We start from the raw sequence: 25,677 nt of genomic DNA, 5'->3' as shown, positions 1-25,677 counted from the left end.
TAAGAAGCAAACAAACTTCAACGTTCGTGGTGTTCAAGCAGATCATGATGGAGAGTTCATTTCTCACCTCTTTTCTCAGTTTTGCAAGGATCACAGCATTTGGGTGGAGTATACCCATCCAAACACACCATCCAAGAATGGTGTGGTGGAGCGTATAAATTGGATCATGTTGGAGATGGCCTGATCAATGATGGAGCATCAAGCATTCCTCATGCCCTTTGGGGTGAAGTGGTGGCGACTGCGGTTCACAATTGCACCCGTTCTCCTACCTCCGCTTTGCAGGACATGACTCCATATGAGGCTTCTTTGGACAAAAGCCTTCCATGTCTCACTTTCGTATCTTTGGGTGCGATGCGTTTGTCCATACGAACAAGAAGACGAGGAAGACCAAGCTCGACTCTAAGTCAAGAAAGATCCTCTTCGTAGGATACAACACTACCACGAAGGGATATCACCTTTATGATCATACGATATGAAAGATTTAGGTATGCAAGGCTGTGATCTTTGATGAGCCTGTGGCCTTTGAGAATCCGATTGGTGGTTCTAGTGCGAGTGATTCTTCGTCATTGACAACCCCTCCGCACCCTCTATACCTCTCCTTCCCCCTAGGTTACCTCTCCACACCCCTCCGTCATGGGCTCCTCCCCCTCCACCACCTTCTCTTTCCACTCCAGCATCCCTACCACCACTGACGGGTTCCTCTAATCCTTCAGAGAATACCTCTACCCCTTCTACATCCCCTTAGCCTTTTGGGGATGCACAACCACCAACTAGGGAGCTTCCTTCAAACGAGGAGCATGTACCTTCACTTAGTGAGGGGGACTCCCTTTCCCAAATAGGTGCTTTGCAAGTATCGGAGGCTTCACAACCTCTCTCACAGCATTATGAGCCTCTCACCGTTCCTAGATAGTATCGACAGCTCATGGAGGATGCAAGTGTTACCCATTATCCTGCTGCTACTTCAGGTCCACGCAAATCAGTTCATTTACAAGCCCAACAAGATAGTTCACTTTGTGTAAACTATGCTATTATGACCCAGATTCTCCATGATAGTAAGCCTACTTCAATTGATGGGGATCTTACACAGGATGTTTGGAGACAGGCTATGCAAGATAAGCTTGATTCTATCGAGCAAAATCAAACTCGAAACTTGATTATGCATCCTTAACAACGGAAGGTGATTGGTGTAAAGTAGGTCTACAGGACCAAGTATCTTACAGATGATTCCTTGGACAAGCATAAGGCTAGGCTTGTTGCCAAGGGTTTTGCATAGAGGGCAGGATTGAATTATTTTGAGACCTTCGCATCTACAGCTCGTATGTCTATTATTCGAGCTATTTTGGCTCCTGCAACCCATCATCATTGGCCTATCTATCATATGGATGTCAAGTCTACGTTCTTGCATGGTCTCCTTGATGAGAAAGTTTGTCTCTCAACCTCCAGGTTTTCTTGTGCAAGGAAAGGAGGACTATGTTTATCAATTGCGGAAGGCTCTCTATGGCCTGAAGCAAGCTCTGAGAGCTTGGTACCAGAGGATTGATTGCTTCGATCATGACAGTGGCTTTGATCAGCTCATGACCCTAACATTTACTATAAGATTGAGGGTGACATGTGACATCTCAAGGAGTGCTTCTATGGAGGTTGATCGAACTCGAGATATTTTGAAACAGGAGTTTGAGATGACAAATCTTGGGATCCTACACTTCTTCCTTGGTCTCGAGATTTATCATCTGGCACAAGGCATTTTTTATCTCATCTATTTCTTTGCCCGAAGATCCTCTTTCAGATGCTACCTGCTACAGGTGCCTTATTGGCTCCCTTATCTAGCTCATCCACACTCAGCTGGATATTTCTTTTGTGGTGGCTCTGTTGTCTTCTTTTATGAAGACTCTTGCACAAGATCACCGGAGGGCAGCCTTACATGTTCTTTTGTATTTACAAGGAACTCAATCCTACGAGATCATGTATGGAGAGGAGCTTACTCATTCTGGATGGAGTGGCTCTGAATGGGCAAGTGACGTGGATTCAAGATGGTCATACTACAATTTATGCCTTCTCCCTTGGATCGGGAGCTATCTCTTGGGGCAACAAGAAGCAGCCTAATGTGGTCCTTTCTTCTACAAAGGCTGAGTACCGTGCCCTATGTTCAATGGCTATGGCGACACTTTGGCTCTATCGTATGTTGGCGAAGATTGGCTTTCCACAAACAAGACCTACGGACTCCGAAGCTGCGCATGGACGATCAAAGTGCTTTTGCTCTGGTGAAGAACACGGTGTTTCATGCCCGCATGAAACATATTGAGATTCAATATCACTATGTTCATGAGCGGATCATGGATTCCGAGACAGCGATCGCCTACTATCCTGTAGAGAACAATGCAGTGGATCTCTTCACGAAGCCTTTGCCCAAGGCTTCTATGCTTCATCATATGAGATTGCTAGGTCTTCAAACACTCCCAAGATCTGAGAGCGAATGTTAGCCTGCCCTATTTAGTCATGTCAGTCTTTCATCTCCTAGTTGTGAGCTTCTATCAAAGTGTGACAGAGACATTGGAGCTTTGGCAATTTAGTGTGCATTTCTATGCATTTTCTCTATTTTAGGCACATTCCTTGTGCATTTCCTCTATCTATCAGTTGGATTCCACCCCCTAACAATGCCTACCTGCTCCACGACTGCTTGGGATATTTTGTCATTATTTTCTCATTTTTTATATGAAGTCAAACTACATTTATTACAGTCATATTACCTATTTTAGCAGCTCCTCCAAATTTAGAGGCCTTTTAGCAATCAGCTAGTTTTAGAAGTGTTTGGCTATATATAGCCACAGCCCACACTTGGCTGATCACTTCTTGCAAATTTCAAAACATTCAAAATCCCAAACACTCTCCAACATGATATTGTCATCATCTCAACCTGATTTGGTGCCCTCACTGATGCCTTGGGCTGCGTACAAGGACTGATCAATCCACATCATTCTATTCAGCATTCATCTTCCGTCGATGCAATATTTCTTCCTTCATTTTCTACCCTCTCTCTCTCTCTTTCTCTCTCTATGTTCGTGTTCGTTCTTATGTTGCACACACTCATAGTTTCACCACCAAAAGTGAAAGTGACAAACAAACGGGTGGTAAAAAGAAGTTTCAAGGAGAGCATTTCTATTGTAAAAAGAAAGGACATGCAATTGCAAATTACCGTGTCAAAAAAAAAAAAAAAAAAACCACCTTGAAAAGTGAAGGGAAGTAAACATTCAATATGGCTGACAGAGAGCTCACGTTATTCAAGACCACCATTGAGAAAGTGTGCTCCTCGACACAATAAGCATCAATCATTGACTCATGGGTATTGGATGGGACTCCTTCCCATCACATGACTAACAAGAAGGATCTATATAATTTTATGCAACCTCTAGAAAAACCCATCACTATGATGGTTGGAAACAATGCAAGATGCCTCATTGAGGACCTGCAAATGGTTAAGTCAAAAACTTTTTAAATGTGTTGTATGTTCTAGAGATTAAGAGAGATCTGTTACCGATTTCTTCCATAACTAATCTTAGCCATCAAGTAAGATTCACCAAGAAAAGTGCAGATATTCTCGACAGTGTTGGCATATTTGTTGCAAAGAAGAAAGAAGGAACAACATGTAGAAGCTAAGTGCTCTTACAACCACTGTCCCACTGCCTGAGTGGGCACAAGCAAACTTTGACATGATTTGCAATGCTAAAGAAGATGCGAAAGCAAGATATGGTTACTCATCTATCTTATAACGACTGAGATGAAGAAATCATGTGAAGCAAGATATGGTTACTCACCTATCTTATAGTGACTGAGATGAAGAAATCATGTGAAGCTTGTATAATGTGTGAGTAATAAAGAAAGGCATTTTCACTAAAAAGTGAACATAGAGCAAAGGTTCCTCTAGAGTTGGTGCACACAGACTTGTGTGGTGAGATGCCTACACAAGCTTTGGAAATATCTTATTATTTCATGTTGATCATCAACAACTATAGTAGAAAGATGTGAATGTACTTCCTTTGTGGATAAGGCTCAAGCTTTTGGTAAGTTTAAAAAATGACTAAACTTATTAAAAATGAAACAGGAAACAACATATGTTAGTGATGAGTTCAACTCAAAGGAGTTTAAAGAGTTTTGCAAGAGCAAAGGAATCAAACGTCAACCGATAATGCCTCACACCCCTTACCAAGGTGGTGTTGTTGAATGTCAGAATCTAATACCGAACGCCAAAATCACACCATTGTGGGAATGGCAAGGTACATGCTTAGGGCAACAAATAGCCTAACTAGTTTTTGGCCAAAGCCACATATTCCACTTTACATTCTCAATTAGACCTACACAAAGGCACTCAAGGAAAAAACACCACACGAGACCTACACTAATAAGAAACCATCCATCTCTCATTTCAAAACTTTTGGATGTGAATGTTATGCACATATCCCAAATGAAAAATGAAACAAGATAAAATTGAAAAGCATCAAATGTGTCCTCTTAGATTATAGTGATAAGCAAAAGGCTTATAAATTGTTTGACCAAGAAGCAAAGAAGATGATAGCAAGCCATGATGTGTTGTTCAAGGAGCAACCACATACAATGGAGACAAAGGCAATTCCTTCCACTTAATCATCAAGTGAAGAAGTAGTCCACTATGAGCCTATCCCAAAAGCCATCCCTATCCTTGAAGAGGAGGAAGCATCGTCTTCAGATGATGAAGAGAAAGTTCACCAACCTGCCTCATGCCACCAAAAAAGCCATTGCTGCAATAGGTGAAATAGCTCTATGATCAAAATAATCCTATATCCACATCTCTTAAGGAAGAGGCCAATGGACCAAGGAGGTCTTAGAGAATAGAGAAGCAAAGAAAGGCTTCTACTCACATCATCAATATGGCCTTGATGGCTAAGATTATGAAAGAAGTAAAGGAGCCAGCTAACGCCACATGCACCTGCCACTGTTTTGTGCCTTGATGCCTTTGCCACATGCACTTGCCAATGTTTGTACCTTGATGCCTTTGATTTCTACTGCTCTCACCTTCTATGCTTTGAACTGCATCTCCTCACAATGGAGGAAAACAATAGAACTCAGTGTAGCATTATACAACTGAGTGATATGTCTACTATCTCAACATGAGTGCCAGCTTGCCTGGATAGAACATTGTGCATAGCACTATACAACTCAGTGATATGTATACTATCTCAACATGACAGTCAGCTTCTGCTGAGGATAGCCCAACTCATTCAAATGCTATGTTAAATTCAAAATCTCAACTGTGGCATCCAAGATGGCCCAATACTACATCTCAATAGAAGAATACACAATGATGGGCTGCTTCCAGTCAGACCAACCAATCGAGCCAAAACCAAGAGAGAACACAATCCTCATGGCACCTCTCAGTGTCTGCATCACCTACTCATCAAAATTAGTGTATACCTGCCTGCAGAACAAGACCTAGCTCCTAATGAATCACAATCAATAGGTACCCCAAACAGAGTAGCACTTGTCAGATAAGTGTGAAGCAACATAAGCAAAGTAATGAGGCTGCTGTATACACAGAAAACTGAACGAAAGAAGTTACAAGAACACATGAACTCAGAAATAATGAACTCAAGAAACAGAATCCATATACCAAAGCACAAGTGTGTACAACCATATGGGCTGTGGGAAACCAGCTGAGTGCTCCCGGACTCCCTCTCCAGCAAGATGCAGTGTGCATGTATAAGATAATGACAAGGAAGAGAGATGGCCTAGGCATAAATAAAGGAAAATAATGATTAGGTCTGCCAGGCTGAAAACCTGCCCCTTGCTCAAAATAAAAGGCTCGCGCATGCTGAGGCAATGAAATGTCGATATGCACTACACTAGCAGCACTTGTACCCCAGCTTGCCAATGTAGATAGTTATTTAAGTGTAGAAGAGAACTAGCTGAGCATGCTCACTAAGACTGAGATATCAGCATGGGTGTTTGGCAAACAAAGAAATAATCCAACAAGCTGCTGATGTGTGGTAGCAGCACCAGCTTAGAACGATCATTGGCATGTAACTTATTGTTGGGGGGTGGGTTGTTGCCTAGAGCTCAAACGCAAAGCTTGGCAAACTTTTACATCTTTTCTGGTATCATTGAAGTAATCTTTGCCCTCCCCTTGACAACTCCAGCCTGCCTGCTTACACCATATGCCTTGCTCCTCATCAGAGCTTCCCCTCCTCTCACCTGACTTTGCCCTACTCTTCCCCCTCACCCCAAAAAGGCATACAGCATGCACCCTGCCCCTTTGCAGACCTTGCAACCTGCCATGCCTTTTCCTTCAACACCTTTGTCTCCTCTCCTCCTTGGCCAGCTGCCACCAGTCCTCCTCCTCATCCCTTCCACCCCCACTTTGCCCCTTCTCTTCTTCCCTCTTCTCCTCCACACCTCCCCTTGCTCTCCATGCACACTTCATTATTGGCATCCTCTAATGGTACAGAGCAACATAATTGCAGAGTCCATTGTCAGACCAACGCTGGAGGAATTAGAGCAGATATAGATTAAGGAAACATCCCTTGGAGTTTTTTCAAACATTTTGTTGTAACTTCTTGCATGATACAGAGCAACACAAAATTGCAAAGGTCATTGTCACCAAGCTGGAGGAATTAAAGCAAATGGAATAAGGGAACATCCTTTAGAGTTCTTTCAAGCATTTCCTTGCTCTTTTCTGCAAGAAAGAAGGCATGACATTTTTATAAATTGATGCTTGCAGATCTCTTCTACATTGGTACTCTCTAGGAGGGCTTTTAACCTTGTCATCACATGTATGTTCTGTATTTACAGATCAATGCACATCCTATTGATATTGTGGCTCAAATGCATTGTCGGTTGAAGAAGGTTACCACAATGTTATTGCTTTATAGGCCCAAGCATAAGCCTTCATCAGATGATGGCATCTTCCTATTGGCATATAGACTCAAAGTTCATGACAATGTAAGCAGATGTGTGTTGTAGTATTAACTTGAATCTCCTTTGACTATGCAAGAACATCTTCTGTACTTGCACAGGTATTTATATGCTTGTGACAGTATTTACAGCGATACAGCCTGTTTAAAGGCAAGTGGTTTTAGCATAGGTCCGGCCTGAGAAGTAGCAAGTGAAGCTTTCATCAATGCACCTTACAAGGTCAAAAGAAAGCTACCTTCAAGAAGAAAGTAACGGCTGGATTCCTAACTCAAATGAACACTTGAAAACATGGTATCGTTTCTAGATTCATTTATAGCATTACTTTGCAAGTGTTTCAGTAATCAAGTAACATCCAAAAAGCGCCACTTGACAATGTAGAACAAAATGATAACACTGAAAGGAACAACAGGAGCACGCTCAAAGCAAAGACACAGAAAATAGTAAATTACATAAGTATGCTGGTCTAAGGCTGCCTCACCGATTCTACACTATAAACTGGAACCATGAAAACTACTCCAATCAGCCATTTCTGCTCCTGTAGATATAAAGCAAGAACACTGTTTGAGACATCTAGATTTTTGCGGAAACTTTTGTCATGAGCAAATGACCATCTTATTAAAGATAGAACTTGACAGATTTAGAACCATACCTCAGGGCATGCATAGTTTGCAAGATGTGTAAAAATAAGGTAGAAAGAAAGAGACAATGCTATCAGAACAAAGATTCCTGCTATAAGAACTGCCTGGTTATGAAGAGAGGGGGAATATAATGGATCTCCTAGTAAGATGAGTGATGAAAATGGTTGTGATCGACCATAAAATCCCCAACTCTTGATTTGAGAAATAAGAGGTGACAGTGCCAGTAGAATACATTGATACCCCATGAACATTAACAGAGTGAAGCTGGTCCTTCAAATTCATGTGAGCCTGTCAAATGCAATGACTTGTCATTCAGATGTCAAGATTTGAATAGTAGTGACTAGGAGAAAAGAATATATTGAAGCTCGATAAACAGAACTATCAGACCACCTTAGAGTACAAATTTGGAAAACTAAGTAGTCCAGAAAACCAAGGATAGAGATTAAGACACTGGAATTAGGGTGAGTTGTAAATGTAAACCTTTTCTCTCACCTTGAAATTCGAAAAAGGGATATGGAAATAAAGAGAATGAACAGTATCTTGCCAGTTAACATGCTAGGATTTGAATTTCCTACAGCTTGCATAGTTATTAAATCATTAGACACTAGCAGGTCTAGCATGCCAGCACTAGCACATTTACCAACCAACAGTTACAGAATGAGGCCAAATGCCAAATCGATCACTCATTGACTGATAAACAATGTCTCAACCTTGAGCACTAATTATTGATAGACCACCAAAACATCAATGGAAACTTGTCCAATGTCACATTGAAACAAGATCAAAAGAGATCATATACAAAAGAGATGAGTTCATCTAACTTGTCTCCTTGCCTTTAAAAAATGCAATTCGCCCAAAAAAGAGCACCTGCATTGTGAATTCTGTGTGCAAACTTCGATCTGTGACTGCAAGTGATCATTTCTAATTGTTAGATGGGGACAAGTAGTGCAAGCGTCAGTATGAGCTTGGCAGATTCATCCTGCACAAATATCAATGGTGCAACAGTGACTAACTTGAACTCTATAATCACATTTGATGGTTTGAATTACCGGAATAATATTTCCTCTGGAAGAATCAAATGGAAAGTCTACAACACAATTGCAGTCTTTTAACATGGACCGTAAACTCACTGAGCAGTATTTTTCAAACTTATTTTGCGTATTCTTTGAACTGCACTCACTACTTCGAGATTCCCAAAACATACAATGGAAGGTTTGGGACGCATTTGCAGTCTTTTAACATGGATTGGAAACTTACATTGCAGTATTTTTCAAACTTTGCATATTCTTTGAGCTGCAATCACTACTTGAAATTCCCAAACATAGCAAGATTCAAAATCTTGACATCCTATTCTTCATGTTCTAAAATGGATTGTGCACACACTGCTGTAAAATGCATGGTAAGGGGATCAACTCGGGGCAAAAACACAACGTTAAGAACGGCTGAATGAAAGAACTGAGAAAATGAATGCTCATATAAGGTTCAAGGTTTTCTCCTGCCTCAACAGCCAGTCATTATTTGTGAATAATATAGTAATTGCGCATTGTAAACGATGATAATAATCATACTTGTTACTGCAAAATAGCGCAACTACCTTATGTTTTCTACTGCAATCTTCTGTCCTCTCGGAAGAAGCAAACGAGGAAAAATACATGGAAGAGGAGAAAACGTGCAAATAAAAGAAAGAGGAAGGATTATGAAATATGTAAGTACGTACTTCTACCGGTGCATTTTCTTGGAAGCCTGGATCTTCGCCTGTGATATTGTATCTCTCCTATCTTCGTCTTTCTTGTGCTCTATCTACTTCTTCTTTCTTATGCTTGAACGGCTGCTACTGCTGCTGCTTCTATTAAAAATAAAACCTGCCTTTAACGGAGCATTTTCATCATGGAAGAAGGCCTATGGTATTGCTCTCTTCTTCTTCTTCTTCTTCTTCTTTCTGATGCTTAAACTGCTGCTCCTGCTTGTTTTATTAAGAATAGCACTTGTAGCGGTGCACTCGGAGCCTGGAAGAAGGCCTGTGGTATTGATTTCTTATTCTTCTTCTTTCTTCTGTTTAATCTGCTACTGCCTCTTATTTTCCAATGCTAAAACTGCTGTGCTGCTTCTTCTACTTCTTTGTGGGGGTTTGTCATGAGCCTCCACGTAATGCCGCCACGTCGACCGCTCTAGTTTCTCGCTTTTTTGGGCTTTGGGCCCCCGTCGAGCACCCCCAACTCCCGAGTCCCGCCCGCACTAGATTTTGTAGGGTCGCCACGTGACAGCTTTTTCTGTGCTTAAAATGTGACGTCGATAACTAGTTGCTATCTTCGAAGGTGGGTTCCCATGCTCCGCATTTGCAAGGGTTTAGGTTAGACAAAGTACACCTCATTATACGTGTCCATCCGACACAACGAGCAAGCACAAGAATGTTTGCACAGCAAGATTGCCCTTTTGTTGTTAGCATTCTTTCTTAAGAGTAGAGACACTCAAGTTAACTAGGGGTAGTTTTTCAAAGAAGAATTATCATCTCACAGTACCATTGCAATAGCAAAGCATTGCTAACAAAGACAATCAAATTAACTAGCATAAGAAGTTAGCCAAGTAGTTCGTGTCACACTAGATACCTCAATAATCACGAGAGTTCAAACATTTGACTCAAGCCAAATCTCACATGCACTGGACATATTGTCCACCAATTCAATGTTGGCACCTCAAAAGTGGTGCTCTATACATAAATGTATTTTTGCAAATGTTAGCATAGTGTCAATAGGCCCTTAAGCAGATGCACATTGCATGCCATGTTGTCAACTTTCTATGTGCATTATTTCAAACATACTTTGTAGCATAGTGTGAATTGGCCCTTAAGCATATGCACATCGCATGACCATGTTGTTAGCTTTCTACATGCATTATTTCCAATATACTTGTAAATACAACTACCTACAACTTATCTTTGAAGCAAGTAAATAGACATGATCAGCATGTTGTCATCTTTCTACGTGCATTCTTTCAAATATACTCGTAAACACAACTACCTACAACTAATCATCAAAGCAAGTAAATAGACGTGATGTTCTTTTGCAAATTCATGTGGAGCAAGCAAGGTTCCACATTCCTAGTCCACACGAAGATGGCATTTTATGCAACCCTAAAGCTACCCTATCAAATCTTTTGATAAAGATTTTATACAAGTCAAACACTTCCATATTTAGATAGGCAAATGCAACTTGTGATTCTTGTGTGAAGCTACCAAGCACAAATATCTTCTGTTAACCTCAACACAAAAAGAAAGCAGAAAAAGTGAAAAAGCACAAGTTGAGACCTAAAAGAGGTGGCCCATGAGGAAATTAGACACAATGAAAGAGGCAAGAAGGAGAATGACTAAAAACACGAGGGTGGCCTCAAAAATCAAGTCAAAGGCAAAAACACATTTTTAAATACAAAATGCTCCTAAAACTGTTGTATAAGAGTGCCAGGCTCCCTCTTGTGCAAATTGTAAAGGTAGATTAGCGGTAGGAAGATAGAAGAACAATAGACAAAAGGGCCTAGACCATGGCTAGCCATGTAAAAAGGGGATGACCGCCTGCCCAAGGGAAAGAGGGCATGTATATAAGCTAAAAAGTTAATGGAAACTCTTATTCTTGGTGTGTGGCAAAAAAAAAATTCTTCTTCTTCTCTTCTTCTTGCCTTCTTGTGTGTGCTTGAGTGTGAGAGTGAGGGAGTGTGAGAGAGTGAGGGAGTGAGTTTGTGAGAGTGAGGGATTGAGGAGAAGAAGCTCCTCGTCTCCTCTCTTCATCTTCTTCTCTTCTCTTGTCTCACACAGCACTTGACCAATAAGCAGTCTGTAGGTCTCAAGGGTTAAGCAAGAGAGCTCCCTTCATTTTGGTTCCATTGCCAAGACTAATGGATTGTTAGATATGCTCAATACCCCACCCTCATAAGGTGCCACCAATGATCCATGGTGCTCAAAGTTGTAAGGCCCCCATTATGAGAAGAAGCTATATGTGAGCCCGAACATTGGTTGAGTCTTGACTTGTATGTTAGATGAGGTCTATGTGACTAGATGGCAAAAAGGTAACCATTGTGGGTCTAATCTTTGGGTTAGATAGAGTAGTTAAGCTAGTAGCAACTCGAGGCACATTGCATTGAGTTGCGGGGTAAGAGAGTTATCAGGGACCCTAGCCAATGATAAAGGGAATCTTCCCTAGAATATTCCCTGGTCAACAGACACATGGGCACATGGAAGGTCAACAAACACATGTGCATATGGAAGGTCAATAGATCAACAAACACATTATGGAAGGTCAATAGACACAGGTGCATATGAAAGGTCATCCATCATGACCCCCTTCACAAGCCATAAAAGCTAAACCCCTTCACATCCATCTATTATCCATCTTTCACCCAGTCAAAGTTGCTCTTCACCTATCTTCTATCTAGATCACCATCTAAGCTTCATAGTGGAAGTGCACGGGTGGACAGAGCCATTTTTATATGAGTTGTTTGGAGATAAAGAAATTTTGTTATTCTCCTCTTATCTGTTGTGTACTCTCTATCTCTTTCTCAGATTCTGTTCGCTGCGTCGTGTAATTTTTTACATGGATTTGAGCCTTAAGTGCCAGGCACTTCAAATCGAGCATGGAAGTAGGGTTTCATCCCCGAATTGGTGCTTGGGGTAGATAGGAGATTTAGGCATTTTAATCTTTGAAACAAGTAAGTATTTTGGGTTTCTGATGTGTAGATGAGTAGGTTGATTCAGCCCTCATTCAGCCCAAGCATTGTCTTGTGATCTTTGTTTGCATTTAGGTAGGATAGGAACAAAACAGTATGACCACACAATAGGGTTTATGCTTCTGTATAACATGCTAAAACGGAAAAAAGAAGGGCAAAAAATGAAATATTGGATTAAATGCTGGTAAGAGGAGAAAGATCAAGGTGAATGCAAACTTGGGCAAGGCAATAAGAGGCCAAGAGTGGCAAGGGAGACCTCATTTTGCATTTGAGAGATTAAGGGGAGAGAGGGAGAGAGATACATGTTGATCACAAAGGAGATCACATGCTTTGATTTTGGTTTTGGCTAATCCAGGTACTTAAGAATCTTCTTTATATGCCATTGATGTGACTTGGAAGGTATGATAGGGGGCCATGACGAATGCTAGGAGAAATCGGCCAAAAATCATCGTGTCGCCATGTCGATCTCGTAGTCGCAAACCATTGTGTGGTCCTGGTATCCTCGAATCCCAGAATTGGAGAGTCGGACCATCCGACTAGTCCAGTCGAACCACCCATCAGTCGGGGACCATGTGGCCGGAGTCGAACCATCCGATTAGTCCAGTTAGGCCACATGACCGGGACCATCCGACTAGTCCAATTGGACTACATGGTCGATCGGACCCACACCACTTGTCCAATCAGACACCCAATTGCCAGTCGTAGCCCAATCAGACCACACGAAAAATCGAACCAAACTCTGAGTCAGACCAGCCCAATCTGATTGAACCATCCGATCAAACGCTCTAGTTGGACCATCCAGAATCAGGTAGTCCGATTTTGGGAATCCGACCAACAAACCAGAACAAGAAAACACAGATCCAAGTCCAATTCCACAGCTTAGAGCTAGCCAGGATAGAAACCAAAACACCCCTGGAAACCCACCTTGGCTTGCCAAAGCCAGAAACTAGAGGAAACTGTGACTATATGGCCTAAAGGTAAACTATAGGAGCCCGGTCACATAGCCGACTAGACTTGTAGCCCAAAGTTGGCCTCTAGATTGTAACCCAACCTTGATAGAGCATAGACAGAGCACCATAGACCCCGGGCAATCCTTAAGAGCGACCAGAGACCGTGCTTAGAGCCATATTGGGTCGTAGACAAGAAAGGGGGATAGCTAGAATTGCATAATCATTTTGCAAGTGCACCCCACAATGATTTCTTCCACATAAGTGCATTGGAAAAGGACAGAAAGCTTGATTTTGCACCATGCATAACAGAGCACTCAACACTGAGTGTACATAAGTGAAGGACTGCTTTCAATAACAAGAAACACACTCTGACATAATAACTCGAAGGAACCCACCAATAGGACAAGACCTCAAGATATAGATGGGTGCTGCAGAGCCCCAGTGAGTAGGACCCTCTAAGACAGTACGAGAACTAAAAGGACAGGCAAGGCATAACTGCCTACAATCGCAAGTAGAGAGCTAGGAAGCTGCAGGCAGGACATAGATATGCACGAAGCTCTACGCGTGCTAGCACTAGTCAACAGAAGCAAAGCAGGACCAAACACGGAGAGAGAGAGGAAGCGCTAGAGGTAGACCTTACGCTGAGCAAGCTCGTGACCAAGGGGCTCATGGACAACACAGCTGTCAAACAGAGTGCAGCAGCACTAGCGACCTTGCTACTCTCAGGCCTAGGAATTACTCAGGGGGTGAAGTGCCAATTAAAAATCCATGCAGTAACTAAGAACTAGAAAAGTACCAGCCTAATAGCGACCCATATAACTTCATAGAGCAAATCGAGCAAGTTGGCAAGGCCAACGATATCACGGACCTTGCACAACACTCCCAGGCATTTGGGCTCTGCTTAGGTGATAAAGGTAGGACGTGGTACACTAGCTTGGATGTGGTGGAGCGAGCAAAACTTTGCCTGACTAAAAGGTCTCTTCATTAAGAGATTCTCGGAAGTAGGATACTCCGACAACCTCATATTCTGACTGATGAACATTAGTCAAAAGGACAAGGAGGACATAAGAGACTACATCACTCATGTGCGCAGTCTCTTCAAGAGAATCCCAATGAGCGAGTAGCACAATGAAAGAGTTGAGATGTGTTAGCTAGGGTCTTTGACGAAGCAGTTATGGTGGATGACCAGCTCTGAGAGAGAAGCTCTCAAAGTTCAAACCACGACAACTCTAGTCAGAGGACCTCAGACAGGACCACAACCTCTAGCGAGGGATCAACACCTAGCACGTAGGACAAGGGGAAGAGTGTAGATCAAGGCTAGGAGCTAGTCGAGGTGAGAATGGAGTTAGCATGACTAAAGGAATTGGTAAGGAAACCAGCGCAACCGCACGTCCAATGTGTGCATTGTGGCGGCAACCACCTCCTAGCTGAGTGCTAGGATTCTAGATCTGGGCCTTGTGTGAATTATGGTAGGTTCGGTCATGATGCCATGCACTGTAGGTTGCTTAGGAGATTCCCCCATGTCTAGCAATACAATCCAACATACCTAGGGAACATGTAGCCAAATTTCTTTGGAAGAGGAGCCCAGCTGACGCTCCCAGCACCAAACAACACAAAACTAGTCATCCCTAGGATGGAGATCAACTTGACGGGCATACCCAGGCCACCTGGACCCTATGTAACTGTTAACCTCGAGTCAAGATGGCGGAAAATGAAGGAAAAAGCAGAAAAAGCACGGAAAAGGAGCAAAGACACGCAGGCGACCGCTAAAGCTAAGCCGGGACAAAAAGCACAATTTTAAATGAAAGGCGCCTCAAAAACTTGGAAAACTCCTGTAAAAGAGTGCCAGGCTCCCTCCTGTGCCAATTGTGAAATATTAGATGGGTGTAGGCTAAAGGCATAATGCTAGAAGAGTAAAATGGAAAAAGGACCTTGCCACAATGGCCGGTCATGTAAAAAAGGGGATGGGTGCCCATGGGATTTTAGGGCTTGTATATAAAGTTCAAAAAAATGAATGGAAGCTCATTCTTTGGTGTGTGGCTAACAAGAGCTCTCTTCTTCTTCTCTTCTTATCTTCTTCTTGCTTGTGTGTGCTCTTGAGAAAGGGAGTGAGTGTGTGGGAGTGAGGGATCAAGAGGGTGAAGCTCTTCACCATCTCCTCTTCTCTTCTTCTCTTCTCTTCTCTTCTCTTTTCTCGCGCGCGCGGCTATGGAGGATGGAGCTTGGAGATGGAGGAGGCTTGAGCTAGCATCAAGAATCGTGGAGCTACCGAGGTATGCGAGGGAGGAGACTACTCACATCGGCATTAAGGTAAGCTCACTACATTCGTAGGATCGACGACGCGTCGGCTAGGTGAGAGATAGCCATTAGAGCTCGCTTGAAACGCTTGAAGCAATAAGCGGTCCGTGGGTCTTGGGGGTTGAGCAAAAGCTCCCACATTTTGGTTTCGGTTGCCGAGACCAACGGATTCAAGCTTGAGTACTTGCGTGCCTCATATCGAGCATCGAAGTAGGGGATTCATCCCCGAAACGGAGCTTGAGATAGGTAGGAAGTTTGGGTATTTTTGATCTTCAAAAGAAGTAAGTATTTTGGGATATTTTGGTTGTTTGATGATTGGAAAACATGGAGAAATTATTTCAGTTTTTTGCTTTCAATTCTTGTTGCGTTTAGAGTAGGCTAACATTAGGAAATCGCACCCGAGAGACATAGGGTTTGCTGCTTTAAAACAGGGAGAAAATCGGGAAAAACAATTGGAAAATGGAGGAAATGCTCATTTGAATGTGTAGGAATCGCAAGGAGAGTGATCGGTAATATCCAGGTAATGTCCAGCAGGGGTATAAGTTCTTGGAGGGCAAGGAAATCCTCATTTGCAACTAGTTGAGAGAGAGAGAGAGAGAGAGAGAGAGAGAGAGAGAGAGAGAGAGAGAGAGAGAGAGAGAGAGAGAGAGAGAGAGAGAGAGAGAGAGAGAGCTTGGGTGACCTATGTCGATTGATCAGTGTGAGAAGTTACGTTGCTATTGGCAATCCCCAGGTATATAGATTTCTTCCCCATCACTCCAACATCATTCCTATTGAATCTTGTAGCTTGTAATAATCAATACCTTAAGAATTTTGACGATTCCATACTCGAAAGTGCATTCGGGTCGGCAGGATCGGACATCCGATCCAGTGTCCGATTCTGAGAATCGAATGCTCAAACAACTGTTCGATCGGACCATCCTGTCTGGTCGGACCACTCGGACCAACTCGTCCGATTGGACGCCTCGTCCAATCGAGGCGATCGGACCCACCCCTGTCTGATTCGTAGAATCGGACCCACGGATTAGGACACGTCAGCAATCGGACCACCCACTTGGTCCGATCAGACCCCTTGTCTGATTTTCGAAAATCGGACACTTGACCCCTGTCCGATTCTAAGAATCAGACAACTCAAAATCAGACCCACCTGGTCCGATTCTAAGAATTGGACCACTGGTAAATTGGACACACCCTTAGGCAGAAAAAGAAAACATAAAAAACTGACCCCCACGACCGACTGGAAGCGCAACCCACTCCAGGACAACATAGCGAATGCCTTATAGGCAGTTCCCGACGTAGGAGTCACGACCAAGGGACAAGGGGACAGTGCTGGAGCACTTCCCAGCGACCTGACGCGTTGAGAATGGAAATTCAATCGTAGAACCTGTGATCAACCCCCTAGTGAACATCAAGAAGTAGCGCAGACCCTAGAATTTGCTAGAACGGCCAGGACTTGAGCAACGAAGCTTATCAGGCCTGAGACGAGATAAGAGGACGTAAGGCATATAGAGATTGTTTGTCGCACTCACATTGAATTCCGCACTTAAAGTACACATAAGAAAGCTGAAAGCCTGATTGACCACACAAGTGCATGAGAAACGACACACACTGAGTGATTATAAATCGAGGAGTGTATTCAATAAGTCAAGGAACTCACTTAGATAAAACCACTCAAGGAATCCACCAGCAGGAGAGAACCAAGACATAGACAAACCACCAAAGCGCAGAGTAGGACCAAGCAAGGAGCGCCAACGACGTGGATCTGTTAAGTCTATTTAACCTGATCGACAGCTTAGTGGAGTGCGAGAACTTGACCATGGCGGAAGAGAGCTTAGACCATCGGTCTAATGAGAAGCTTGATTTGAACGTATTCCCAGATGCTATTCAGCAGCAGCTGGTGAGCAGTTACGACGCGCATGCCCGGTACGAGCACCGTGGCAGGACAGCAGATGCAATCATCGCAGATCTAGAAGAGGAGAGAAGACTAGCCCGCAAAGCATTATAGAGCATAGCCGAGTACAATAGGGATCAGCAAGCTAAGAGCCAAAGGCAAAGCATGGAGCTGCATGAGGTGCAGGAGTGTTGAACTTAGCTGGCCGAAACCGGACCATGAGAGAGCACTAGAGGGAGACTTGATGTTGAGCGAGCTTCTCATGAAGCGGTTGCTCGATAATACAGCAGCAGAGCAGAGTGCCACCACACTAGCGACGTCGCTACTCGCAGGATTAGAGGCAATCCAAGGCTCAAAGAGCCAGGCCAAAATACCGATTGTTGCCAAGCAACTCGATAAGTACCAACCTCATGACGACCCATACAGCTTTGTTGAGCAGTTTGAGCAAGGTCTGCGAAGCCAACGGCCTCAATGACCAAACTCAACGCTCGCAAGCGTTCGAGCTTTGCCTAGGCGACAAGGGTAGGACGTGGTATAAGAGCTTAGATGCTGCAGAGCGTGCCAATTTCAATAGCCTCAAGGATCTCTTCATTAAGAGATTTTGCCGAGCCTGGATACTCCGATAATCTACTAGTACACTTGATGAATGTCAAGCAGAAAGAGAAGGAGGACATCCGCGACTATGTAACCCATGTGAGGAGCCTCTTTAAGAGAATCCCTATGGGTGAGCGACTGACTAAAAGAGCAGTTTCGACTGTGTTCATCAGCGGCATTCAGGACGAGGAGTTATATAAGGCTTTGGCAGGCAATTCAAGCTTGCAGTGAGATGCGATAGCTAGAGTGTTTGAGGAAGCCATCAGAGTCGATGATCAGTTAAAGGAGCGAAACTCCAGGAGCTCGAATCTAGAGGAGACCAACTCGTGAAGCTCAGAGAGAGCATCAGCCTCTAGTGAGCGATCAATCCCATCATCCCAAGATAAGGGGAAAGCCACTAAGACAGAGCTTGAAGTACTGGCCAACAATTGAGTTTTTCAGCTTAACGTGAAAATATTTTTGTCATTTTAATTGATGACTCTGCTTGCCGATTGCATGGAATACAAATTGAAAGGGGATATCAAAGTCAAAAACCTCATCACTTTCATTAAGAGAATTCAGCCTCATAGCGGTGATTTACGGTCATCAATGTGATGTGATCGCAACGTTATGCGAAAACAATTCGGACTGTCCAACCACGTCTCCCGGTAATTTCCAGTACATCTAGCAAAAAAAGGCACTTTTCACACATCGAGGTCAAAATGGCGTCGGGTGTTTCACGTCTTATTAGAGTGCCGTAGATTTCTTAACTTACTTAAAAAACAAAAAAAGGCAACTATACTAAAGCAAAGAGGTACTAGGGCCATGGTGAGTTCAATTGATGGGTTTAGAGTGATTTTTTTAAGACCAAGGCTTGGCTGATGTCAAGATGGAATTAGCCAAGTTGCAAGACATGTTAAGACGACCAACGCGCCCGCACGTCCAATGCGTGTACTGTGGTGGAAACCACTTGCCGGCCGAGTGTCAAGGCCCTAGGTCAAGACCTTGTGTTAATTGCGGTAGGTTCAGCCATGATGTCGCGCATTGTAGATTACTAAGAAGACTTTCGTACTTGCAACCCTACGGCCAGTCTTACTTAGCGAACAAGCCGCAGCCATTCTTCGAAAGGGGAGCCCCATTGGCTCTTCCTGCACCTAACGATATGAAACCAGCCGTCCCTAGAATGGACATAAACCCTACAGGCATTCCTAGACCGCCTGGTCCTTACATGACCCATCCACCGAGCAACGCTCCAGTCCACTACGTGGAGAAGCCGAATGAGGAAGAGACCTATATATACCCTTACGTCTTGCATGATGAGGAGGGCAATGTTGTCCTCGTGGATTATTGACCAATGCCAGTGATGGTGTTAGGAAGAGGACGAGGTAGAGGCCTAGGAGGGCAGATGCAGGATCCAGTCACCTATTGGACTTGTGGTCACCCCGGTCATGTCTCATCATGTTGCCCTTAAAGAGAGCAATAAAACAGAGACAAGGCTGACCAAAGGTGCGCAGAGTGCGGAATCACCCATCTCTTCGTAGATTGCCCAAAGCGAAAGCCATCTTCTAGCTCAACCAACGTACCATCTGTCCCATTGGGGCTGTTTGGTGTCGAAAACCTCGATGGGGAGGCCACATCTATCCCATTGCGGGTCATGACCCGAGCCCAAATGAAGCAGGTCGGCATCTCTCTGCCAGGACCTAGCAATCTTGACACAGCCTCGATAGGAAAAAAAAAGTCGTAGGAGGAAAAAGAAGAGATCGGAAGCTAAAGTCGCACTAAAAACCGAGAGTGCTACAACTCTGCCTACTGGAAAGAAGGTTTCTGACATAGAGGCATAGACTTCAGTCCCTAAGACAGCCAAAAAGGGAAGCGCTAAGGTAGGGGAATACCCGCATCCTAAGCGACAGTTAGAGGCTATAGAAAAAGTGAAGAAATGGGTGAAGGAGGCTCAAGAGCATCTCAAGGACGCTGAGCCCATCATAAAGGATGAGATCGATGATCTCTCCAGTGTGAGCATGCCAATATCACCTCCTCAACCAAGGTCAAGAGACGCAGCTGCACCACAAGCAGTGCCGCTAAGACCAAGCCTTGACGCTACAGGGCCACAGATCAGTCACGGCCATTGGCCAAGACAATCCATGTTAGGGGAGAGACAAGCACACAACGATCTCCTGACCACGCTAGTGACCACCCCTGTAACACTTTGCCTAGGAGATTTACTTAGGCAACATCCTACCCTATGGCAAGATCTTAAGCAGTGGGTCGAAGGGTCACAAGAGCAGGTCACGACAGACCCTCAAGACCATGACGCAGAAATGCAAATATCGAGTTTGACGTTGCACTCTATGCCTAAATCCTTGCACGTCAATGCCTTCTGGGAAGGTTCTGAGATGCACGCAGTCTTACCGGTCCTAGCCCTAGGCAACATAACAAGAAAGGGAATCGTAAACACGGGAGCTGGGGTTAGTGTGCTTAGCCACACAGTGCTTCAGACTTGGGGAAACCCGCTAGTTGAAACTGCTGTTGAGATATCGAGCTCCACTCGTGATACGCCAGGGTGACCGTTGTGTATTTATGTCACCGACTTGTCAGTTGCAGACGTGGTTGGTACACCGCCCATGAATAATAGCTACATGATAGCTATCCTTATCTACTCTAGTTCGTGGCTCAATTAGTATGCCACCTTAGTTAGTTGAGTTTGGTTTGAGACCCATATATAGGGTTCTTCTATTTCTTTGTACTAGACTTCTTTTTGGCTTACACAACTAAGAAGAGGAAAACAGTTTTCAGCCTCCACCTTTGTGTGTATTCCCCCATTGTGCAAGCAAGAAAGCTACAAGTGAGACTCCTTCCTTCTCTCCCACAATCTTGACATGGTATCAGAGCCTTGTTCGTGGTAAGGAGCTCAAGAAAGCAAGCCAAGCTCACGGTGTTCTGGTAAGAGGAGCAGTGTTGCTTTCATTTTCTGTTTTGGGAGCAGATCTCTGCAAGTAGCACAGCCGAAAATTGCAAGAGTGCATTGTCTTAGGTTGAGACGCCCTTCGCGGTGAAGCAAGAGTGCATTGTCTCAGGTTGAGACGCCCTTCGCGACCTTGTTTTTTTGATTTGAGGCCATTTCGGGGCCTGTTTTGGAGGCGGAAGTTTTCTGTACGCACTCAGGAAAAGGCCCAGTTTTATGCTGTGCAGCCACTGTTCTACATGTCGGTGAAAAGTTACTATAGAAATTGCATCGTATGCTTGTGCGCAGAGACATTGGGAGTTACAGAATCATCCCTATTGCCTGTTGATGCAAAATCATCACTAGGAAGTGACTGTGTGGTCAAATACCACTTTCGCCAGTTTTGCAGATTTTCTCTTGTGAGGGTGAAGCTGTGTTTTTTGCAGTAAAAGAATTTTTTGCAGTGTTCGGTAATGGCATCTGATTCTCTTTCACAGATTGTCACTGAAAAGCTTGACAAGAACAACTTCCAAGCATGGAAGTTTAGAATGACGAATTTCCTTATGGGAAAAGGATATTGGGAATTTGTTGCAGGAAATGAAGAAGAACCAGTTCTTCCTGATGTTCCCAATCAACAGCAAATGCAGGCATTTAAAGCATGGCATGAGAGAGCCAGGAAAGTTATGTACTGGCTGTCTATCAGCATTTCAGACTCTATGATTGTGCATATTCAAGATGCAAGTATGCCAAAGGAGGCATGGGATACTTTGTCAAAAATATATAGCACAAATACGCAAGCCAGGAAAATGCAGCTCAAGCAAGAGTTGCACAATGTGCAAAGAGAAAGTATGACCATCAATGACTACCACATGAAGGTGAAGAAGATTGCAGATGCACTTGCTTCCATTGGGTCGCCAGTGGAAGATGATGATTTAGTCTCGGTGACCTTGAATGGTCTAGGAAAGGATTATGCACAGTTCCGAACATCCATTTCCGTCCGTGAAAGATTTCCTGATTTTGAGGAGTTGATTGCTCTTCTAATTTCTGAGGAGCAGAGAAATGGTGGTGCATCTTCTTCAGGAGGAACTTCAAAAGAAGCTGTCTTCTACTCAAATGCTGGAAGAGGTAGAGGCAGAGGTAGAGGAGGCCGATTTGGAGGCCGTGGCAGAAATCAGAATATGCAGCAAACTCAAGAAAACCAGTCCTATGGAGGAGGACGTGGTAACTTTAGAGGCAGGGGGAGCCAAAGAGGTCGTGGTGGATGGCAAAGAGGCGAAAATGCAAACAGTAATGTTGAATGCTACTACTGTGGTAAAATGGGTCATATGGTTAAAGACTGCTATAAAAAGCAGAATGACATCATGAATGGAAAACTGCAACAAGGGAATTATGCATCTTCTAGTAGACAGGGTGATGACAGAAATGAGTATTTGTTTATGGTGCAGCACATGAACAATTCTATGACAAGTGCAGAAGAAAGCAATGATGTATGGTATGTTGACTCAGGTGCATCAAACCACATGACAGGTCACGCAGAATGGATGGAGGATGCAAGAAAAATGGAAAAACCAGGATTTGTGGAGACTGGTGATGATACTGCACATCCTATTGTGCAGATTGGAAAAATTCATTTGTCTATGCAAGATGGGAAAAAGAAATACATGTCCGATGTATTTCATGTCTCGAATATCACCAAGAATCTGGTTTTTGTTGGTCAAATGGTTGAGCAAGGCTTGCAGGTCAGATTTAATCCTCATGGATACTTTGTTGAGGATACGAAAAATAAAGGTCGCTTAATAGCAAAAGGAAATAAGAAGGGCAGAATGTTTACGTTGGATGCAGACATGCCTGAATTGAGTGCAGCAATGTTTGCACATGGGACCGGTGTAGTTGCAGATATTGATATCTGGCATAAACGCATTGGTCATATTAATGTACAATGACTTAAATCAATGCAGGCCCAAAATATTGTTGCAGGTTTGCATAAATTCAAGGTTGCAGAAATGCATAAGGTATGTGAAGCTTGTCAGTTTGGAAAACAGGCAAGGAAACCATTTCCTAGACATGTTCAAGAGAGTAAGAAGCCATTGGAATTAATCCACTCTGATGTGTGGACTACTAAAGCTGCATCTCGTGGAGGCTGTCATTATTTTGTTAGTTTTATTGATGACTATAGCAGAAAAGTTTGGGTGTATTTTATGAAAAAGAAAAGTGAAGTTTTTGGGCATTTCAAAACTCTTAAAGCTATGATTGAAAAAGAAACAGGCCTGCAAATAAAATGCCTAAGGTCAGATGGAGGGGGAGAGTACCTCTCAAATGAGTTTGCAAGGTTCTTGCAGGAGCATGGCATAAAGTAGCAATATTCATGCAGTCATACCCCACAACAAAATGGAATTGCAGAAAGGAAAAACAGGCATATTGGAGAGATATCTCGTGCCATGCTTAATGAAAAAGACTTGCCAGATTTTTATTGGGCTGAAGCAGTTGCTACAGCAGTCTATATAATGAACAGGACTCCCACTGCAGCAATACATGGGATGACTCCAGAGGAGAGGTATACTGGTAGAAAACCAGATATTTCTCATTTGAAATTTTTTGGTTGCATTGCCTATGTACATGTGCCAGATGAGCTGAGATACAAGTTGGATCCAAAAGCTGAGAAGTGCATCTTTATTGGTTACTCTCTGCAGCAAAAAGGGTATAGATGCTATAACCCTTCTACTCGTAAGTTTACAGTAAGCAAAGATGTTGTTTTTGATGAGATGAGTAGCTGGTATAAACCAGTAAATGTGATTGATGATGTAGATGCACAAAATGGTAATGCTGCACAAAATTCACAGCAACAGTCACAAAATATTAGTGGACCTAGAGCGTCCTCTAGCAGTGGTTCACATTCTTCGCCATGGACAGGAAGATTGAGATCAGGAGAATCTTCTCAAAGCAATACAGATAGTGGTATGCAGGTATCACGAAAAGGAAAAGAGAAGGTTGATCAGCCCATGTTTGATGTGAATGCAGGTCACTCTTATGTGGATGGTGAATCCAGTGGCTCAAAACAGAGCATTGATGATGAGTTGGGTATTCCTTCTATTGTTACACCTGGAGTAAGGAAGACCAGGGATGCTTTGAGAGCACCTGGGAGTGAACCTATCTTGCGCAGGTCTACGAGAGCTAGGTATCCTGTGGATAGGCTGAAATATGATGGATTTACAGCCATTCATTATGCATATATGGTTAAAGTGATACAGGAACCAGAACCCACTTCTTTTGAGCAAGCCATGGGAAAAGAAAAATGGGAGAAAGCCATGGATGAAGAAATGGATGCCTTGGAAGCAAATGCTACATGGGAATTGGTACCTTTGCCTAAAGGTAAAAATGCAATTGGCTGTAAGTGGGTTTATAAGGTGAAGCACAATGCAGATGGTTCTGTGAACAGATACAAGGCAAGATTAGTAGTCAAGGGGTATGCACAAACATATGGCATTGACTATGAAGAAACATTCAATCCGGTTGCAAGGATGGCAACCGTAAGAGCAGTCATTGCTATGGTTGCATCAAAGGGATGGTCTTTACATCAGATGGATGTAAAGAATGCCTTCTTGCATGGTGATTTGCAAGAAGAGGTCTATATGGAGCAGCTACCAGGTTATGTGCATGTTGTTCATCCTGAGTTTGTTTGCAGGTTGAAAAAAGCCTTGTATGGCTTGAAGCAAGCACATAGAGCATGGTCTGACAAGATAGGACAGTATCTTGTCACTATTGGCTTTCAGATTTCCAAGGGAGATTTCTCACTTTATGTGAGAAAAACAGAGAAAGGTATTATGCTACTTGTCATTTATGTTGATGATTTGATTATGACAAGTGACAGTGATGAAGATATCCTTCATGTGAAAATGCTATTGAAGCAAAAGTTTGAGATGAAGGATTTGGGAGAGCTGTGTTATTTCTTGGGCATTGAGGTGATTAGATCACCAAGTGGGATACAGCTCTTGCAGAGGCAGTATGGATTGGACATGCTGTCCAAATATGGGATGACAGGCTGTAAGCCTATTTCAGTTCCTTTGGAGCAGAATGTGAAGCTGAGCATAGATGCAAGTGAGCTTCTAGAAGATCCTACTATGTACAGACGCATAGTAGGAAGTTTGATTTATATGACTATTACCAGGCCAGATTTGAGCTATGCTGTTGGATTGGTAAGTCAGTTTATGCAGGCTCCAAGGAAACCACATTTGGATGCGGCTAGACGCATACTCAGGTATGTGAAGTCCACATTGCAGTATGGACTATTTTATGAGACTGGGGTTCAGATACAGTTGCATGGATACACTGATGCTGATTGGGTTGGTAGTATTTCTGATAGACGATCTACCAGTGGATATGTGTTCTCTTTTGGGAGTGCTGCAGTCACTTGGAGCAGCAAGAAACAGCCTATAGTTGCCTTGTCGAGCACAGAGGCTGAGTACAGGGGTGCAGCAATGGCTGCATGTGAGGTAGCTTGGTTGCATAAGCTACTTTATGATATGCATCAGTCTACAGATGGGCCAGTTGTCATTTATTGTGACAACATGAGTAGTATACACTTGGCAAATAACCCAGTCTATCATGCTAGAACAAAGCACATTGAGGTGCATTATCACTATGTGCGAGAGAGGGTTTTACTAGGTCTTATTGATCTAGTTTATGTCAGCACAGAGGATCAGGTAGCTGACATATTCACGAAGGCATTGGGCG

The 25,677-nt window shown here is 43.4% G+C and overlaps 1 protein-coding gene across 1 annotated transcript in view; it reads right to left on the bottom strand.

Moving 5' to 3' along the window:
* LOC148030584 (protein LAZ1 homolog 2-like) overlaps positions 1-9,660 on the bottom strand; it is a 267,703-nt gene extending 258,043 nt beyond the window's left edge. The window contains exons 1-3 of the mRNA XM_087686941.1: positions 9,298-9,660; positions 7,592-7,868; positions 7,421-7,477 (exon numbers count right to left, since the gene is read on the bottom strand). Coding sequence (XP_087543067.1) covers positions 7,421-7,477; positions 7,592-7,831 — 297 coding nt within the window. The 5' untranslated portion in view covers positions 7,832-7,868; positions 9,298-9,660. The remainder of the gene's footprint in view (positions 1-7,420; positions 7,478-7,591; positions 7,869-9,297) is intronic.
* Positions 9,661-25,677: the final 16,017 nt, after the last annotated feature.

This window comes from Lygodium microphyllum, chromosome 10 (genome assembly GCF_053477565.2).
Source record: "Lygodium microphyllum isolate KBCC chromosome 10, Lygodium_microphyllum_v1.1.10, whole genome shotgun sequence".
NCBI classification, from domain to species: domain Eukaryota; kingdom Viridiplantae; phylum Streptophyta; class Polypodiopsida; order Schizaeales; family Lygodiaceae; genus Lygodium; species Lygodium microphyllum.
Note: the sequence above shows the minus strand (reverse complement) of the source record. Positions and strands in the feature narration are given on the sequence as shown.